At 37.3% G+C, this 17,602-nt stretch overlaps 1 protein-coding gene across 2 annotated transcripts in view; it reads left to right on the top strand.

The window, feature by feature from the left end:
* The window catches only part of vps8 (VPS8 subunit of CORVET complex), a 37,125-nt gene that overhangs the window by 4,528 nt on the left and 14,995 nt on the right, over window positions 1-17,602 (top strand). For both annotated transcript variants that reach the window (XM_008429134.3, XM_008429136.3), the window contains exons 3-26: window positions 307-437; window positions 1,685-1,781; window positions 1,889-1,921; window positions 2,127-2,181; window positions 4,335-4,459; window positions 4,844-4,930; window positions 5,776-5,843; window positions 6,951-7,104; window positions 7,961-8,020; window positions 8,254-8,361; window positions 8,568-8,648; window positions 9,429-9,599; window positions 10,852-10,926; window positions 11,305-11,340; window positions 11,745-11,835; window positions 11,955-12,001; window positions 12,086-12,175; window positions 13,223-13,269; window positions 14,346-14,568; window positions 14,673-14,762; window positions 15,047-15,098; window positions 15,242-15,284; window positions 16,261-16,333; window positions 16,624-16,743. In XM_008429134.3, the coding sequence (XP_008427356.2) occupies window positions 307-437; window positions 1,685-1,781; window positions 1,889-1,921; window positions 2,127-2,181; window positions 4,335-4,459; window positions 4,844-4,930; window positions 5,776-5,843; window positions 6,951-7,104; window positions 7,961-8,020; window positions 8,254-8,361; window positions 8,568-8,648; window positions 9,429-9,599; window positions 10,852-10,926; window positions 11,305-11,340; window positions 11,745-11,835; window positions 11,955-12,001; window positions 12,086-12,175; window positions 13,223-13,269; window positions 14,346-14,568; window positions 14,673-14,762; window positions 15,047-15,098; window positions 15,242-15,284; window positions 16,261-16,333; window positions 16,624-16,743 (2,157 nt within the window). The remainder of the gene's footprint in view (window positions 1-306; window positions 438-1,684; window positions 1,782-1,888; window positions 1,922-2,126; window positions 2,182-4,334; window positions 4,460-4,843; window positions 4,931-5,775; window positions 5,844-6,950; window positions 7,105-7,960; window positions 8,021-8,253; window positions 8,362-8,567; window positions 8,649-9,428; window positions 9,600-10,851; window positions 10,927-11,304; window positions 11,341-11,744; window positions 11,836-11,954; window positions 12,002-12,085; window positions 12,176-13,222; window positions 13,270-14,345; window positions 14,569-14,672; window positions 14,763-15,046; window positions 15,099-15,241; window positions 15,285-16,260; window positions 16,334-16,623; window positions 16,744-17,602) is intronic.

Raw genomic sequence — 17,602 nt, 5'->3', positions numbered from 1 at the left:
GTTGCAGTTTCCAACCTTCCAAGCTTCCGCCTCACAGAGCAGCCCTTCCCCGCAACTCCTCCACTCTGCTCCTACAGACTAACCAGCAGCATTTAGCAAACATCACTTTTTTCAGCTTATTATACAAGGTACTTCTCAGTGCAATGCTGGTAAAAACGCTGTTAAAGGGTTAATAGAGGAGCCATTTTGTGTGAGCTCTCACACCGAGGCAACAGCTTTGGAACTTGTGTGTTTCTGAGTTAAGGTCAGGTTTGCACTTGTTGAATTTGAGCTTTCCTGTGTGTGACCTGGGTTTGAGTGTTACAGATGGAGGAGGAGGAGGACCCTTTCGTTCTGGAGGACACTTGCCTTTTAAACACGGACAACATGGACGCTCAGTCCTACGACACGTCCTCCTTGGCCAGCTCTGATAGCGGAGACCCGGCACACCTCAAACGGCAAGACCACACACACTTTGAAAACTGTCCAAACCTTCTACCACCTGTGGTGACCATAAGTATTGAAGTCACTTTCAGATATGGTATATTTAACGTTGTTACCCGCATTACTGGGATGATTCCATTCAGTAGAATAGATTGCTTAGCACATAGGTATGTAATTGCATCTTGTTGATTGAATAATTCAAGTTAGATATTTGATTCAATAGAAATAATGATGATTTAAAGAAAACTTGGAAAGTTATGGCCTCAGGCAAATATTTTTAAACTGAATGTTAAAATTACTTAATAAACAGGCAAAGTTGTTGAAGTTATATAGTATAATTGCAAATATATGGATATTAATAAAGATACAGGGGTTTGTGTTGGCATGTAAATGTATTTATTTAATACATAAATGATGAATAATATGTTAATATAAAATTGAAAGCTCATCTTCAGTAATTAAAAAAAAATCCATACACAAGTCAAAATGAAAGAAAACAAATGCACAGTATTAAAAAGAAAAAAATGACTAATACAGAAATAGATCATGTCTAAATTCCTAATAATACCAAGAACACATAGTGTGAACCAAAAATACCAGAGGTAGAAGCAGAAACTTACTATACCTTCACTTTGTTATACATAAATCATCAAAAACAAAGCAGCAGAATCGTCTCTGTATGTTTTCTAAAACATACAATGGAATTCTAGCTCAGTAAGTAGACAAACTCAAAAAAGAAAACAATCAAATCTTATAGTATTTGTTTTGTAAATGATTTGTTTCTTTAATTTTGAACCACTGGACATCAGCAACATTGCAGATGAAGCTGTTTTCCGTCTGGTTGATGATTTGCATCATTTATTGGATGAAATGGTGACGAGAACGAATTAACTGAAGTTGTTGCTCGATAAACTAAGATTATCATTAAATTAAAAAAAAGGTACTTGGAGTTAGAAGTTTGAAGACATGCAATAATTAAAATAGCAGAGACTACTTTTAAAACATTTTAATCAATTACACAGGAGATAAGAGACTTAAAAAAACACACACATTAAAATGATTCATCGTCAGGTATGGAGAGGCACTGCAGTGCTCAGTAAAGCCAAGCAGTTAATAAATTATAAATGACTTAAACATGTCTAGAAAAATAACCTTTCCCCTTCATGTTGATGTTTCCAGCCTCAGAGTTCTGCAGGTGTAAGTTTATTCATATTTTTCCTCCGTGTCCCTTTGTTCTGTGTGACGACGTGACTGACTGTAGGAAGAGAAGGACTCTGGATCAGAACGCAGCAGTTCACGGCTCGGTTCTTCGCCTCAGCCTGCTGAAGGGCATCTCTGCTCAGATAGTTGCTGCTGCTGTAAGGAACAGTTTTGCACACATCCAGAGTTATTAATTTAACACACCATCACGATTTATTCCTGGTATTTGTTTGGCCATGACGAGAACATTTGTGTCTCTCAATAGGACAAAGTGGATGCTGGGCTGCCCACTGCAATAGTAAGTATGGATTGATTATTTTGTACTGCAACCGATGCTGCTCATTTACAGAAGAACATACTGAACTTCAGAGTGCTCAGATGTGTTCAATTGTTTGCAGAAGAATTAGATATTTCAATCACATTTTTTATATTTATAGACCATCTGTTGTCATCAGTGCATATGATCCTTACTGAAATCTGTGTATTTGTTGACCCTTGCTCAGGCCATGTCTGGTGTTATTGCCGTAGGAACATCTCATGGTCTTGCCCTGGTGTTTGGTGAGTTAATGTGTTAATCCTTCATAGTTTGCTTCAAATGACATTAAGGGATGTTGACTCTAAATAATTTATAACTCAGTTTCAGGCGTACAGATAAAGATCAGACATGGGTGATTCCACTTTTATTGTAACCAGATGTATTCTTTATTTTGTGGCTTCTTATTTATACTCTTGTCGCTCGTAACAGAATGATCTCAGTTCTAAAATTTCCAACTCTATTATAATAGTAATGAAAAAACTTAATAAGAGTATGAAGGGTTGGGCCAGTGAACCTTAAACCTATTAGAGTGTTCATTCTGACTATATTTTATAAGACTCATACTTCCCACCCATGATCAGAAAAGCTAAAGGTGGAATGTGAAACTTGAGAAAACTCCATGTTGACATCAGAGAGCCATGTGTTGTAAATCCAGAACCAGATGCCAATTACATAACATAAATTTCTAGGTGAAGATATATATTTTTACTCGGAGTATTGTTAAATTATAAACTAAACCAATACTTCCTCTTCATCTTTGGGTTTCTTTTATTAACCCATTAATGCTCAAATTTATATCCAATTGCACTAAAAGCCTAAGTTTTTGCTGTTAACCAGACATTATAAATGTACTTAGAGATTATAAATTTGAGCATTGCGCATGTCATTGGTATAAATTTAGCTATGTTTAGCTATGACACTAATTAGAGCCACCAGGAACTTGACAAGTCTACAAACTGTTTAATCTCAGGATGTTTGTTATTTGGTTGATTATGTTAATGCTCAACCAAGACTTTAAAAACGACTCAAAAAATATTTCTTAACAAATATTGCTTTTTTATCGTACAGGATTTCAAGTACAGCTAAATACTGCAAAGTTCCTTCAAGTACAGCTAAGTACTGCAAAGTTCCATAAAAACTCAATTTTTATGGAGTTCTAGCCCATTTGTTGGAATATGAAATGAGTGTTACAAATTGAATCTCAACGTGTATTTTTGAACAACCAATGGTTTTCATCTTGCAGTGTTTCCAATACAGTTAAATACAGAAAGTTTCATTTACTCTTATTTCCTAGAAGCTTTTATTCCCTGTTTTACAATACAAAAAATATTGTATTTGGGCATGTACTCATAAAATGAAATAAACCAGTATTTATTTATTATTTGTTGTACTCTAACGTAAAATTTCGATTCAAAGTTGGATTTACAATTGTACCTAAAGTTCATACTAGTATCACTCTCGATTCCTTAGTGTATCTAAAAAGCTTCATACCCAAAATTAGAGATAAGTAAGAATGTCTGTCACATTTTGTCTGTTCTAATATGTCAGTTATTAGAAGACTAAATACATATTTTTATTGCACAACGCAGCTCAGAGTTAAGATTATTCACTGAATTTATCTGCAAATTTCAATGCGGTTCAGTGTAGTTCACATTTTGACCACTAGGTTGGTGTCAAAGCACTTCTATTAAAGCAAATCAGAATCTTATTGGAAGAATTACCATCCCTGTGATTTGATCATACACATGGTTGATGTAGTGACTGTGGATTATAGTCCATTTCATTAGCTTTAGTAGGAGCATTTATGTCGTAAAACTGTAGAAAACATTGAAAGTTGGACATATATATATATATATATATATATATATATGAATTAAATATCCAGTTTGGAACTCTACCATTTAAAAATGTATGAGTGACATGGCGAAAATTGAAATTTTTTTCTAATTTTTGCTAATTAAACCAAATCATTGCTGTTAATTTTTTTACTATGTAACTTTACAAACGGTACCAGATATAGAACTACAGTCATAGTGAATGAGTTGATGCTGACTAATGTTTCTTTATCCTGCTGACTTAATGACGGCCTGAGCAGGAAAAGGTACGGCCATGCCTGTTTGATGATCATGCTTATTGCGGTTTGATTTTCTGCCTGCTGGAAGCATCATGTCCCATAATGCCTTTGGTTTGTTCATGTTAGCTTGATGCATGCATCTCTTGCTTCCCACTTGGAGCTTTATTTTTTTCTGTTCCTCCCTCTGTGCCCATGTCATTTGGTGTTACAGGGCTGTTTGATGCTGTTAAGCTGCTCCTGGGTCAAACATGCATTTACAATGTCATGCTAAACATTTTTCAGGTAAAAGCCAGTAAACATTCCCTTAACCTTCTTCCTCAGACACCAACCAGGCTCTGCGACTCTGTCTGGGCAGCAAGACAACCGGAGCGGAGTTCGGCGCCGTCTCGGCTCTTAGCATCAACCACGACTGTTCACGTCTGCTATGTGGCTTTGCCAAGGGTCAGGTACGTTAAACATTTGTGGCTTCTTGAAAGGAAATCAGTTTATGTGCAGTCTGATGTCTGTCCAGATTCAAATTACAATGGAGAACAACAATAGAGAGAGGCTTGGTTTTAAGAAGAAATGACAACATTCCTTAGCCTGGAGCCTTGGTGTAGTGGAATAGAAATTAGATACAGCAAACCAAAAGAAGAAATTGAACAGAACTCAGTTTTATATTGCTGTGCAGAAGTTTCCCAAAAAAGTTGTTTTAGTTGGACCGGCTGTTATCCAGTTCATCATGTTCATGCTGAAGCTCTCTGAATCCAGTTGATTCCAGATCTGACCAACTGTGTACAGATGGTTTTATAGAACTGGTTCTTTGTTCCCTAACTGTTATTCATGGTCAGATTACAATGTGGGATCTCGCCAACGGAAAGCTTTTGAGGACCATCACTGATGCCCATCCTCCAGGGACGGCCATACTGCATGTGAAGGTGAGAGCCGCTCAGCAGAACGCTCTGAATGATTACAGGCTGAAGGTTGAAGAAAGAAACTTCCTCTCAAGTTCCTCTGAGGATTGGTTCCCATCATGCACCATGCAGATGAGCTCAATTATACAGTAAATGTGGGAGTCCCAAAAATCCTGCTCATTAATCATTTCTTTATTATTAAAAAGTCCAGATATATGCATTTTGTTGAAGATTTATTAACTATCCTGATGTAGAGCTGGGCGATGAATCAACTTTATGGAATCATCAAACTTTTGGTTTTCAAAGATTTCCTTTTTGGAAAATGTGGATTTCTTTCACCAATGCTCTCCTTGGGTCTCCATAGTCCAGTGTGATGTCAACATGCCTGGGGCAGCCATCTTGTTTGACAAACGTTCTTGTTTTACAGCTTCTATTCATTTGGATTTTAAATTCAGGTCAACTCTACCACAAAGTATTACAGCCAGGCTAATATTTTTTTCTAAATTATGAGAATATAGTCATAATGTTACAAGAAAGTAGTTGTATAGCAATAGAGTCCAAATAATACATGAATAAAGTCATGATGTAACCAGAATAAAATTGTAATTTTATGAGAACTCCCAACAAATTATAACAAAAAAGCTTAAATGATGTTGTTGTTAAGCACCTTGTGAAGTTACACTTTGGTAAAGGTTTTACAGAAAACACTCAACATGAAAGGAGAGCATGAGGATTGTTGAAGGAGGCAAGTCAGAATAAATGTTTGGGGATAAATGTGATGATTGTTTCTCAGACACACAGTCACCATACGGATCTATACCTGGATGATGGTCAGCTAACTTCTACCTCTTCCCTCCCCCCTTCTTTAGTTCACAGATGACCCAACTCTGGCCGTGTGCAACGACAGCGGAGGGTCTGTGTTTGAGCTGACCTTCAGGTAAATGAAGTGAATCTGAAACCAAATGATTTCTGTCCAGAAAACCTGCAGTTTATAGAGAGGCTTCTCACATTTTCCATCAATCTTTTTAAAATGATGTGTGATGAACAAAACTGTATGAAAACGAGAATATTCCAAACAGCACTCTAATGAAATGTTTGTTAAAGTGGAACCTTTTTGGCTCAGTGGGATTAAAACACCAAACAGGAGTGTTTTGAGAGAAACCTACTCTGCTGTAATGTATGTGTGTGATTCCTTTTGCTTAGGAACAGATGATATGCACTTAAAGTTTTATCATGATATTTTATAGTATTACTGTGATAAGAACAAAAGTGACTATGAGAATTATTTATTTTGTGAACATAAAAAAGTGTGATTTGTATCACTAGACTGCTCACACTAACTGCATTCAATCATTTATTTATATTTATTCATACTGGGCCTGTTCAATTAATTCAATTCAATCAATTAATGGCATGATAAATTATAACGAGCTCAATAATATCAATTTGCATGATTTATTGTTTCTCTCTCTTTCTACCAAAAACTGGATGACAAAGGTTTTCAGTCTGCTGCTTTGGTCTCAATTAACCCCTTGTTTTGAAGGAAAAAATTTTAACAGAGATTTTATAATTGATTTAATTTATTGTTTCTTTTCTTTTCTTTTCTTTTGAAAAGAAACAAAAGGACATTTTGAATATTTAAAATGTCCTCCAGTTCCAGTGTTAATGTTCATTAGAATTTAAAGTTTATTGATCTTTGAATGTGTTCTTGCATTATTATGCCATTACCATTATATTATTGAAAATGATCTCAAAACAACATTATTGTTTATTGCAATAACTTTTTGGAAAATTTATTGTCCAGCAAAATGAGTTATCGTGACAGGCCTCATTGATGTTCTCAATGAAAAAATGGTGGAAAAAATAAAATACTAAAGGTAACAATCCTGACAATGCAGACAGTTTTTTGGGGGGGTTAAATATAATTAACTGAAATTTATTGTGACAGTGATAAATCAAAATTTTTATCATTCTAGTAAATTTATCACAATAATTGATGAATGACGCGATAAATGACCAGAAATACTATTGCTTTTCCTTCCAGGAGGGTGATGGGGATGCGCTCATGCGACTCACGGTGTCTCTTCAGCGGCTCTAAAGGAGAGGTGTGCTGTATAGAACCGCTGCGGACTCCTCCAGACTTCAGAGACCACCCCATCACATGCTACTCTCTCCTAGCTATGGCTTCCCTGACCAAGGTATGGACTTCAGTGTTCCCAGTGCACAGAAAGAAACAGAACAACAGCGGGCCAGAAGCCAGGAGAAAAACCCTGCTGTTAACGACTGCAGAGATGCTTCATGCATCAGATAATAGACCATGGGTCCAGACCCAGATGAGATTATCTCCTGACCCAGGTGGGTCATTATGGTTGGAGTTAAGGGGGTTTTTAACCCCTGATTGTTTTCATCTTTATCGTTTAACACATCAAGATGAAGTTATGCCCTGTGCTGAGAGAAGGCAGACTTTCTGTTGATCCAGGAAGTAGCTACTCTCTGTGTATCCACGCTTTGACTGAGGATATTTGAGCTGTAGGGAAACCACAATCGGAGAAAATATGTAGATTTAGAGATTTAGAGAGGGAGGGCTTAGGTTTAGAGGTTAGGTGTGAATTAAATTTTGGTTAAGTTTAGGGTTAGGAATAAGCTAGTAATGGTTAGGGTTAGGTAAAATGTCCATGTTAGGCATAAATAAAGTTACTAAAATAAATAGAAGGTAATGCAAAGTCCTAATACGGGTAGATATACAAACTTGCGTGTGTTTTTTTTGCTTTGATTTCATAGAGTGTAAGGACCATTTTCCTAATACATGCTACTTTGTGTTTATGGTACCCAAAGCTCGGGCCCCATAAGAAGAGGTGTTGTTTTTGGGTTGGTCTAGAACTGAGGTGTAAATTGAGTTGATACTGGTTAGATTTAGAGCTACATTCAGGGCCAGGCTATAGAAATTAATAAAAAAAATTAACGGAAGTCAATTCAAAGTCCCTGTGAAGACAGAAATACACACATGTATGTTAGAACTACTGATGTTTTTACTTTTTGATTTTTTCCAATCAGATTCTGATCATTGGACTCAAGCCCAGCCTGAATGTGTGGATGACTCTTCCCTACACTAAGGTCTGATCCTCTAGCCTCCTGCTAGTCTGTTAGCATGGAATCATCTCTCATTTTTGTCCCACTTAAGTGTTTTAGATCAGACTTGCATAACCTGGGTCTATTTTAGCTACTGGGAGGAAATTCTAGTTCTAATTCTGAAACTTGAACATTAAAAGTTTGTGTGTTCTGTTTTTTGGGGGGGTTTTTTGTTTAATGTTTCAGCAACATTTGTTTTTGACGTCATCTCTCCTCAGTCTGATCCCAGCAGCGTGCCTCAGCTGGCCTGGCAGTTTGTTCCTGTCCAGAAGACGGTCAACCCCATGCTAGCCTTTTGTAAAGGAGACTCAGTCCACTTCCTGCTGGTATCTGCTCAGCTCCATCCTCTCCATCATCTGACTCTAATCTCAATTTACAGTCCCAGTTAGATTATTTGAGGAGATTTGCCAGTAAACCTTTGGAACCAATGCATCTTTTAATCCTAGTCCAAGTCTCTTCCATAAACCAACCGTTGTATGAACTGCTCTTTTCGGAGTTCTCTGTGAAGGTTAAACTGGTCTGATTTATCCAGGTGAAGAAGGAGGAGACGGGCACCATCCATGTGATCAAGCAGAGACAGCTGCAGCTGAGTTGTGACATCATCAGCCTGAACGTAAGCTCTGACCTCAGCTTAGCCAAAAAAAACCCAGAGCAGAAAAGACGAGCGCTGTTCTGGATCAGGGTGTTAAACTGGTTTTCATGTTGGGTCACATTTAGACCACCAATGTTCTCAGAATGTATTGATAAAACTGATATACTGTTAAAACTAGGGAGTTTTAACAGCAACATTTGTTTTGACAAGTTCTAATTAAAATGAAGTAATATTAAGCAGTTTTTCACATCGATCAGTCTCTTCAGGATTTCACATTGTTTTGGTGATTTTGTGGTGCTAATTTAGAAATATTTGCTAGAAACTTTTGTAATTTTTGCGCTTATGTACAACTTTAAATGTGACTTTTTGTTACTTGCGATAATCGATCACAGACTGTGGCTTGACATCAAGTAAAGCCCAGGCAGCAGCAGCATAGAACTGAAAAATATTGCCAGCTGCATGTGGGAGTTAGCATCACTTCAGCCTGCTGTTTCTGACATTTTTTGTAGAAAATTCGCAATAAACTTACAGTTATGCAATAACGCATAAATATGTGATGATCTGTTTATTTGTTGAATGATAAAAAAGCTGGAGGGACTGACTGATGTATTTTGGCAGTATACAGATAAAAACTGATTTGATTTGATGGATAAAATAATATTCAATTGCTACCTTGAAGGTTCTTTTTGTGCGTTCCTAAATGCGAGCAAAGTGTTTCATTTTTAGTGTTGGCTGAATGATGTGCGGTGCCAGCAGGGAAAACATGATGGGGTCTGTGTGCTGCTGTTGCTGTGTCTGCAGTGGATCAACAGTTGCAGCCTGGTGCTGCTGGACAGCCATGAGAAGCTGCACGTGGTGGACCGACCCACCCAGGACGTCCTGGAGACGCTGGACCTGGAGCAGGTGCAGCTGGTCTACAACAGCCGGCACTTCAAGTCCCTAGCAACTGGAGGCAACGTCTCCCAGGCTCTGGTGAGACAGACACCCGTTGCCGTGGAAATGTCTGTAAACAGAACGGGCTTTTATCATTTTTCTACTCATAATAAGTATGTTAAAACCTTTAAGTTCTGATCTTTACTCCTTAGTCAGCAATCACAGAGTTAAATTCAGATTTCCACACATTGTTTTGTGTAAATGACATTCACAACTTCACTTCTGGTTCTCAGTGATCGTTTTGGTTTTAGAGGAACTGACGGAAAACCCACGGATTAAAACGCACTCATTCAAAAACTCGCATTTGGACCAGATTCTTATATTTTTGTTTTAGCTGTATTGTGGCTAAAACTCACTGATGTTGTTCAGGAACCAAACCAAACTTTGACGATGCTGTTTTTTTATTTTTGTGATAACATAATTAAAATTACTTAAAGCAGTGGAGTCAAACTCAGTTTTGTTTTGTGCCACATCAAGATCATGAATGTTCCTAGATAGCTGCTTGTTGCAGAATGTTCTGATAAAACCCATTAAACTGTTGAAATATTAATAAATAGCTGTATCTGCATTCAATAAATACTTCTTAGACTGAAATAATATTGAACATCTTTTCACATTGATCTATCCAGAATTTCCCAGTTGTTTTGTGTTTGTTTGTTTTTTTCCTTTGAAAGTCACAAATTTTGTGGCTCTACTTTAGAAATATTTACAAGGAATTGTGCAATATTTGTACTTATGTAGGACATTAAATGCAACTTTTTGTTATGGATGTGAACTTGACAACAAATAAGGAGTGAGGCAGCAGTGGTGTAAAAGTAAGAAATACTGCCACCTGCAGGTGGGAGTTAGCATCACTTAAGCTCGATGTTTTTGACCACTTTTGTGGAAAATTTACAAGAAATTTAGAATTATTCAATTTGGCATCTGCGGTGTAAAGGGGTCAAATCTGCCTCTTCCATAGGCACATGTGGGCACATGTGATTTAAAGAATCCAGAAAAATGCCATGTTTTAGAGTTTGATTTGGTTCCAGGTGTGTTAAAGAATCTGAAGTTAACATCAGCATGCTTAATATTCCAAAATTCAAAATATGCTGGAAATACATTGCAGTGTGAAAGTTAAGAATTCTGAAATGACAAATCCTGCTTAGCTACTATTTGCTAAAATGGCTATCAGTGCTAGTCAGTTTTACGGTGATTTATTAAACATGTGGTCATCCTAAGACACCAGCTGAGCCGATCAGATCTGCTGTTCATGTGTTTAGATTGTAAAATCTGTGTGTTTGTGTTTTAGGCGCTGGTTGGAGAAAAGGCCTGCTACCAGTCACTGTCAAGCTATGCAGGACAGATCGTCTGCCTGGGTACCAAGGTAGCTGTTAGCTTTAGTCTGTGTCTATTCATCCATCACTGTTCAATACAGAACAAAACTCAGCTTTCTAGCTTGTGCAAAATATTCAGGCCTCTTTATAACTTTGTCATGTTACAAACACAAACTCTACTGTGTTTTATTGGAGTTGTGTGTATGTGTGTGTTTAGCTGGGTAGTAAAAAGTCACATGACCAAATCTAGAAATCCAGCAGAAATGTTTCCAGCAGCAGTTCTACAAACACAGGAACATTTACTATTATTGTTACTATTTTGAAAAAATTCTTTGATCATTGCCAACCATATGGATGTTATTTGCACAATGTTGCTTGATCTTGTTGTTTAACAGTGTGTGCTTTGCTTTGATTTGCTTGTTTTGCAGTCAGCTCACATTATGTCCCTAAGGAACTGGAAAGAGGTATGCATCATGTTTCATCTTTATGAATGTGAGTGTCACATGTCTGCATAAAACCCTCAACTGTCATGGCAGCAGTCAGAATATGGCTCTAACTTTAAGGCAGGAAGTAATCGATCTCAGCCAATAGAGTTATATGTGAGGATGAGCTCATCAGGGTATAATGTTGTTATGATAAAGGCAGTATTGCTGTTTATAGGCATACGAAGATCATTTTACAAAACAATTTGTTAGATTTAAAGAAGCTAAAGGGTCATAGAAGTACACAAGAACAGAAATATTAGGATGTAAATATAAACCTGACGTCCATGGAAGCAATTGAGTGTCATCCGCATACAGCCACATCTTCAGTGTGTTTCCTGTGGGTTTCCATGGTTACCCAGACAACCCATGTTCTCTGTTTCCAGCGTCTGGACTGTTTACTGAAGCAGGAGCATTTCACTGAGGCTCTGTCTCTGGCCTGGTCCTTCCATGAAGGCACCGCCAAGGCTGTGGTTGGTGGGTGTGGTCATAATTAATGTTAATATAAACTATCTTTTAAATATGGTTTGATCACATACTAAAAGAACAGCTGGGATTTTTTTTTCTTTCTGGATCTTTGTTTTTCTTTGTTTAAGGCCTTCATGGAGATTCACAGAGAAGGAAGGCGGTTATCAGCGACAAGGTGAGTATCTTAACCTCTTATACACTTTGTAAAATCTGCTGGGGTTTTTTTGTTTTTCAAACTTGAAACACCTTGTCTTTGCAGATGGTAGAAATTCTTCTCCATTTTACAGAGTACGCTGTGAAGAAATGCCCAGAACAGGGCAAGCTGCAGGTCATGGAGCAGCATTTCCAGGTAATGGAAACACATTGGCTTATTAGAACTTTTAATCTAACTGTGAGAATAATCAGTAAGTGACCAAATATGAAACCTCTGATGACGACATTTAATTATGTTTTTAATTGTATGGAACGAATGTTCGTTTGTAAACATGATGGATAATGTGACGGCTCAAATTACAGTCAGTGGATGCCATGATTACCCCCTTTTTTCTTGCTTTTTCAGCATTAGCCAGCATTAGTGTACTGCAACTGTTTATCACAGTGTGATAAAATAAGTTATGCTACCAAATTGACATTAGTGATCCATTACATGAAGGTGAGTGGATGAATGACGAGAGAAAATGACCCAAACTTCAGCGGGTGGACATTACTTACTAGGAATATTAAAGCAATTTTGTTCACAATAAGATCAACAGCTCTCAATGAAATAAAAATAAGACAAATGTATCCATGGGGAGGAAGACCAGTGGTGTAAAACCTTAATAGGATTTTCCTAAACCAGTACATTTTCACAAAAGTAACGGGATTCATATTTACCAAACAAAGGACAAATGAAATACAATAATTTCTTCCCATTTTAGTCAAATTTAACTGGAAAAAATGAACATGTAGCTTCAGTCATTAAGGCAGATGGTAAACTAAGCCATGAAAATTAAAAGTGCAGCAGGATGAACTGGAGGCAGTGTACTGTGCAGACACTGCCCTAAAAATAAAACCTCTGTGGGCATTCTGAGTTATTTACCGATTCTGAAAGTGTGGATCCTAAGCTTTTCAATGGTGTCGAATACATAGACATAAAAAAAATAGAAGAACATTTGCCATTTAACAGTCGCCATTCTGCAAACAAGATGAGTGAGAAAACAGGTTGTAAAGGCTCCGCCTCCCCTTGCGGTGTTGATGAACACATTATCACTTTACTTACTTGAGCTGAGCCTGTTATGCCTCTGACTGTGTCTGGCATGACCAAAAGGGACTGGTCTAAAACTTGGAATGTCAGTAGATTGATTTGATTGTTGTGAATGAAATCGATGTTCCATGTTTATCTCTGTGCCTGGATCAGGAAGTGGTGCCAGTCCTGGTGGATTATTGCCTCCTGCTGCAGAAGGCGTGAGTACATGTGTGTGTTCATGCTGTGGCTGATTGTGTTAATGACGCTGACCTTCTAAAGGAGGGACAAAGCCTGACCATGAGTAGAATCACACAAACCTTCCAATTGATCCTAGTTATCAACCAATGCTTTAACCCCGGTTTATTATTCAGAGTAGTTTAAAAAGTTTTCTATCTAAGGAAACCCAGCAGATTTCATCAAGTCATAAACATCTATCAAAAACTAACTAACATGGTCCTATGTGAGCTAGTAATTACCTTCTGTTTAAGGTCACTCTACAACATCTCAATTGTATTTAAGTCAAGACTAGACTACTTCAGAACCGTCATTTAAAAACAGTCAGAGGTGAACTTCATGTGCTTTGGATTATTGCCCTGTTTCATCCACTAAATGTGTTTGAGATCAAGAAAATAACGTTCTTCAGATTTTTTTTTGCCAGAAAGTAGAATTCATGAAACCATCACACTACCACCACCATGTTTGACTGTCGCTGTGTGTTTGTTTTTTTTATGCTGTGTTTTACTCCAGATTTAACAGGACACACACCTTCCAAACAGTTCCACTTGTTGAATATTTTCCCAGCAGTCTCTGGGATCATCCAGATGTGTTTTGTTTTTTTTTGGTAAATGTGAGACAGGCCTTTGTGGTTTTTTTGTTCTTCTCAGTCTCTCTTTCTTATTGCTGAATCCTGAACTTTGATTGGGCGTCAGGTGTCTTTTTTTTGGAAACTGCATTTGGGTTATTTCTGTTGGATACTTAATTTTCTCTGATGATCTGATAATTAAGTGTCACAACGAAACAAAAAGAATAAGGTAGGTTGAAGGTAATATTATTTATATAGCACATTTTCAGCAACAAGGCAGTTCAAAGTGCTTGATGTCTGTTATGTTCACAACACATTTGGTGTCAAAAAACAGGCAAAGACCAGAGCTAACACAATAAGGCAGTCCACACAATTTCTATTTTAAGATTGTGACGAAGAGGCTGACAGTGTTTGGTGGTTTATTTTCCAACCTCCATGAAGTGGTCAGTGTTGGTTCTCTGACCGTTGAGAGTGAAGCTCCTTGTTTCACAGTGACCTGCTCTTCAACCAACTGTACTCTCGGCTGGTGGAGAATATGGTTGCTAAGGGCGTCTTCCTGGAGTCACTGGAGTCGTACATTGTCGCCAATCGGCTTGGTCACATCACTACGCCTGTTATGAAGGATCTCCTGGCACATTACCATGACAACGGTATGATGAACAGCCTGGAGAGATGTATTGTCCATCTGGATGTCACCAGTCTGGACATACAGCAGGTGTGTAGATGTACGATGAATCCTGTATGTAGAACACAACAAGTATGAAGAATGAATGCCTGGACATGTTGTCTCTTCTTGTCTGTGTGCCTTAATGAGTAAAGGTGGTCCAGGTGTGTTGGAACAACCAGCTCTATGATGCAGTGATCTATATTTTCAACCGAGGCATGAATGACTACAGTAGTCCGATGGAGGCAAGTTCCACACAAACGGCATGTTTTTGTGACTGACTGAACTGGAAGTTGAGGATTATTCAGGTTCTTCAGTTATCAGATTGGTTCAAAGTGCTATTCAGCTTTCCAATGTTTCAGTGTTTCTTTTAGATAACATGTTTTTTTTGTTTTTTTACTTTGTCAGTTTTTTCATCATCCATTTAATTGAGGAAATTATATATACTTCAGAAGATCTAAACTGCATTGTGTGTGCTCTGGTATAATGGATCAAGAGCCCTCCTGAACTGTGTCCTTTATTATTTCAGAAACTCTTTTCAGTGATTGGTCCCAGAGTCAGAGAGGGACGGAGCCTAACAGGTGATGCCTGCACCTTCTTCTTTCCTTTTCTGTTCTATTCGATTGTTTTTCTCTTTTTTTCTTCTCTGTCAGTATTTTGCCACAAAACATTTTTAAATACTTTTTTTTTTTTTTTTTTTTTACATGTGTTTCCTTTTCTTTAGGTGATGATGTGGTGATGGGGAATAAATTACTAGTTTACATAAGGTAAGTCCTCCTGATGCGTGTGTCAAACTGCTGTATATTAGAGGCTTAGCCTGTATCTGTACTTACAAAAATGCATAGAATATTGTAACTACACAAACTCATATTTTTTTCATTTTTATTGATTTTTGATGTGTTTTATTTGCTCTAATGTACGTCTGTATCACCCTCACCAGTTTTGTTGTATTTGTTCCATTGAGGCTTATTTCTGAAGTTTTACTAAATAACCGATTAGCCTGGAAACATCAGAATAAAGCTAGCTAAAAGTTCAGTGGAGTCTTTTGGATGCACTGACCCACTTCTGAGGTTTTAGTAACGTCTGATATTGATCTGATACAGAAAAACAGCTAGATTGGCTTAAAATGTTTCTTTTGTTTTAAACACATACATAAATGTACCAAATTACAAATGTATTTGATAACTCTGCACCAGTACAGCACACATAAATATGCCAACAGCTTCACAAGCTTGGTCAAACATACAAAAACAACACAACATTAATTTGTTCAGTCAGCACAATATGAGCATAACAGCCAAAGTGAAATAAATAATGAAGGAACTGAAAGTGACAAAAACAGTATATTGACTACTTTGGTCAAACGTATAAGAATAAACTGCAACAAACTTTTTATTTTAAATTATATTTAGGAATTCTAAATGTAATATAAAATAAATAATAAAGCGTAACGTTGCTCAAAGCACAAAGCATAGAATTAGACGGAATAGATCTGACCTTATGGATTGGGCACATTGTCACTGATATCCCATCTAGAATTTTTTTTCAATATCAAATCAGTGCATCTCCACTTTCAGCTGCGTGTTTCATGTTAAATAAAACTGCCTGTTGAAAAATAACTCTCTGCATACTAAAATCAGAAATTGCGTCAATGTGCTCTGATCAGTGAACATCTCTGCGTGTGTGTGTGTGCGTGTGTGCGTGCGTGCGTGCGTGCGTGCGTGTGTGTGTGTGTGAATGAAGCTGCTGTCTTGCTGGAAGAGCCTATCCGATTGGAGACATCCCTGAAGATCTGGTTGCTCAGGTCAAATACCAGGTATGGTCAACCGTTCAGACGACCAGTACTCTGTGAGAACAACTCATGAAATAAAGTGATGTTGATTTTTATTTTACTGGTTTTCAGAAATGTATTTTAATCCAGTGAAAGCAATCTTTTGGTCCCTACAGGAATCTGCATTTCAACAAAAACAGTGTGTTGATGCTCATTTCGTTGTGCATGTCGATGTGGAATAACTTCACTCTATGATCTTATGTATCTGGTGTTATTGAAAGCAGGCGGTTTGTTTGACATTTGTTTGTTTTTGTGTTCTGCTTGTGTCTGATCAGGTGTTTGAGTTCCTGATCCGTCTCCATTCAGGCGACTCCTCACAGAAGGAGGAAGTCTTCCCATTTATTCACACACTCCTCCACTTTGACACTCGGGAGTTCCTCAATGTCCTTGCCATGGTGAGATTTCTCTCTGACTGTCTCTCAACTGTCATTAACAAGCTGTTAGTTATACTATGTTTTTATTTTGTAGGTTTTTATTGAAAGTTTGGCCGATTTCAGATTGGTTTCAGTATATAAACTGACACAAAAATCCCCAGTTAGTTTCCAGTGAACTAATAAAGTGTTGTTTTGCATCTGGACACAAATATAAAACATATAACCTGAAATACAAAACTTTATGCCAGATAAAAAATTTTTCAACCACAATAAGCCACAGAGTTTGAGCTAAATTGCTCACCTGAAACAATGCCAATCTAAATGTAAACCAGCTACCTGGAGCAGTCAGACCAAACTCTGTACATTTATGCATGACAGAGGAATCTCCATTGATGAGAAGGGATTTTTCCAACACGAGCTCATGCTGTATTCTGGTACACCTGGGACATCAAGTCTTTAAAATATATTCTCTTATATGGACACCGATAGGCTTGTCGCAATAAGCAATAACTCAATTAATCACATGATAAATTAAAATATCAATCATTTCTATTTGCGTGATTTATCATTTTTCTCTTTTCTCTCTATTTCTACCAAAAACTGGATGTTAAATGTTTTCAGTTTGGTGCTTTGGTCTCAACTAGCTCTATTGTTGAACGACAATTTTGTTTACAGAGGCTTCATAAGTAATTTTATTTGCTGTTTTGTTTATTTATTGTGGATATTTAAAATTAATTCATTTTAAGTGAATGTGTGCTTCTCAAAGAAGCACCTGCTTGAGAATGGCCTTAAAACAACAGTCTTATTGTTTATTATTGGTGATCGCAAAAACTTTGTCCAGCAAAATAATCTATAATCTAAGCACTGGCTGTGCGTGGTA

This window comes from Poecilia reticulata, chromosome 15, assembly GCF_904066995.2.
Source record: "Poecilia reticulata chromosome 15, P_reticulata-male-v2, whole genome shotgun sequence".
In the NCBI taxonomy this organism is placed as follows: Eukaryota; Metazoa; Chordata; class Actinopteri; order Cyprinodontiformes; family Poeciliidae; genus Poecilia; species Poecilia reticulata.
Note: the sequence above shows the minus strand (reverse complement) of the source record. Positions and strands in the feature narration are given on the sequence as shown.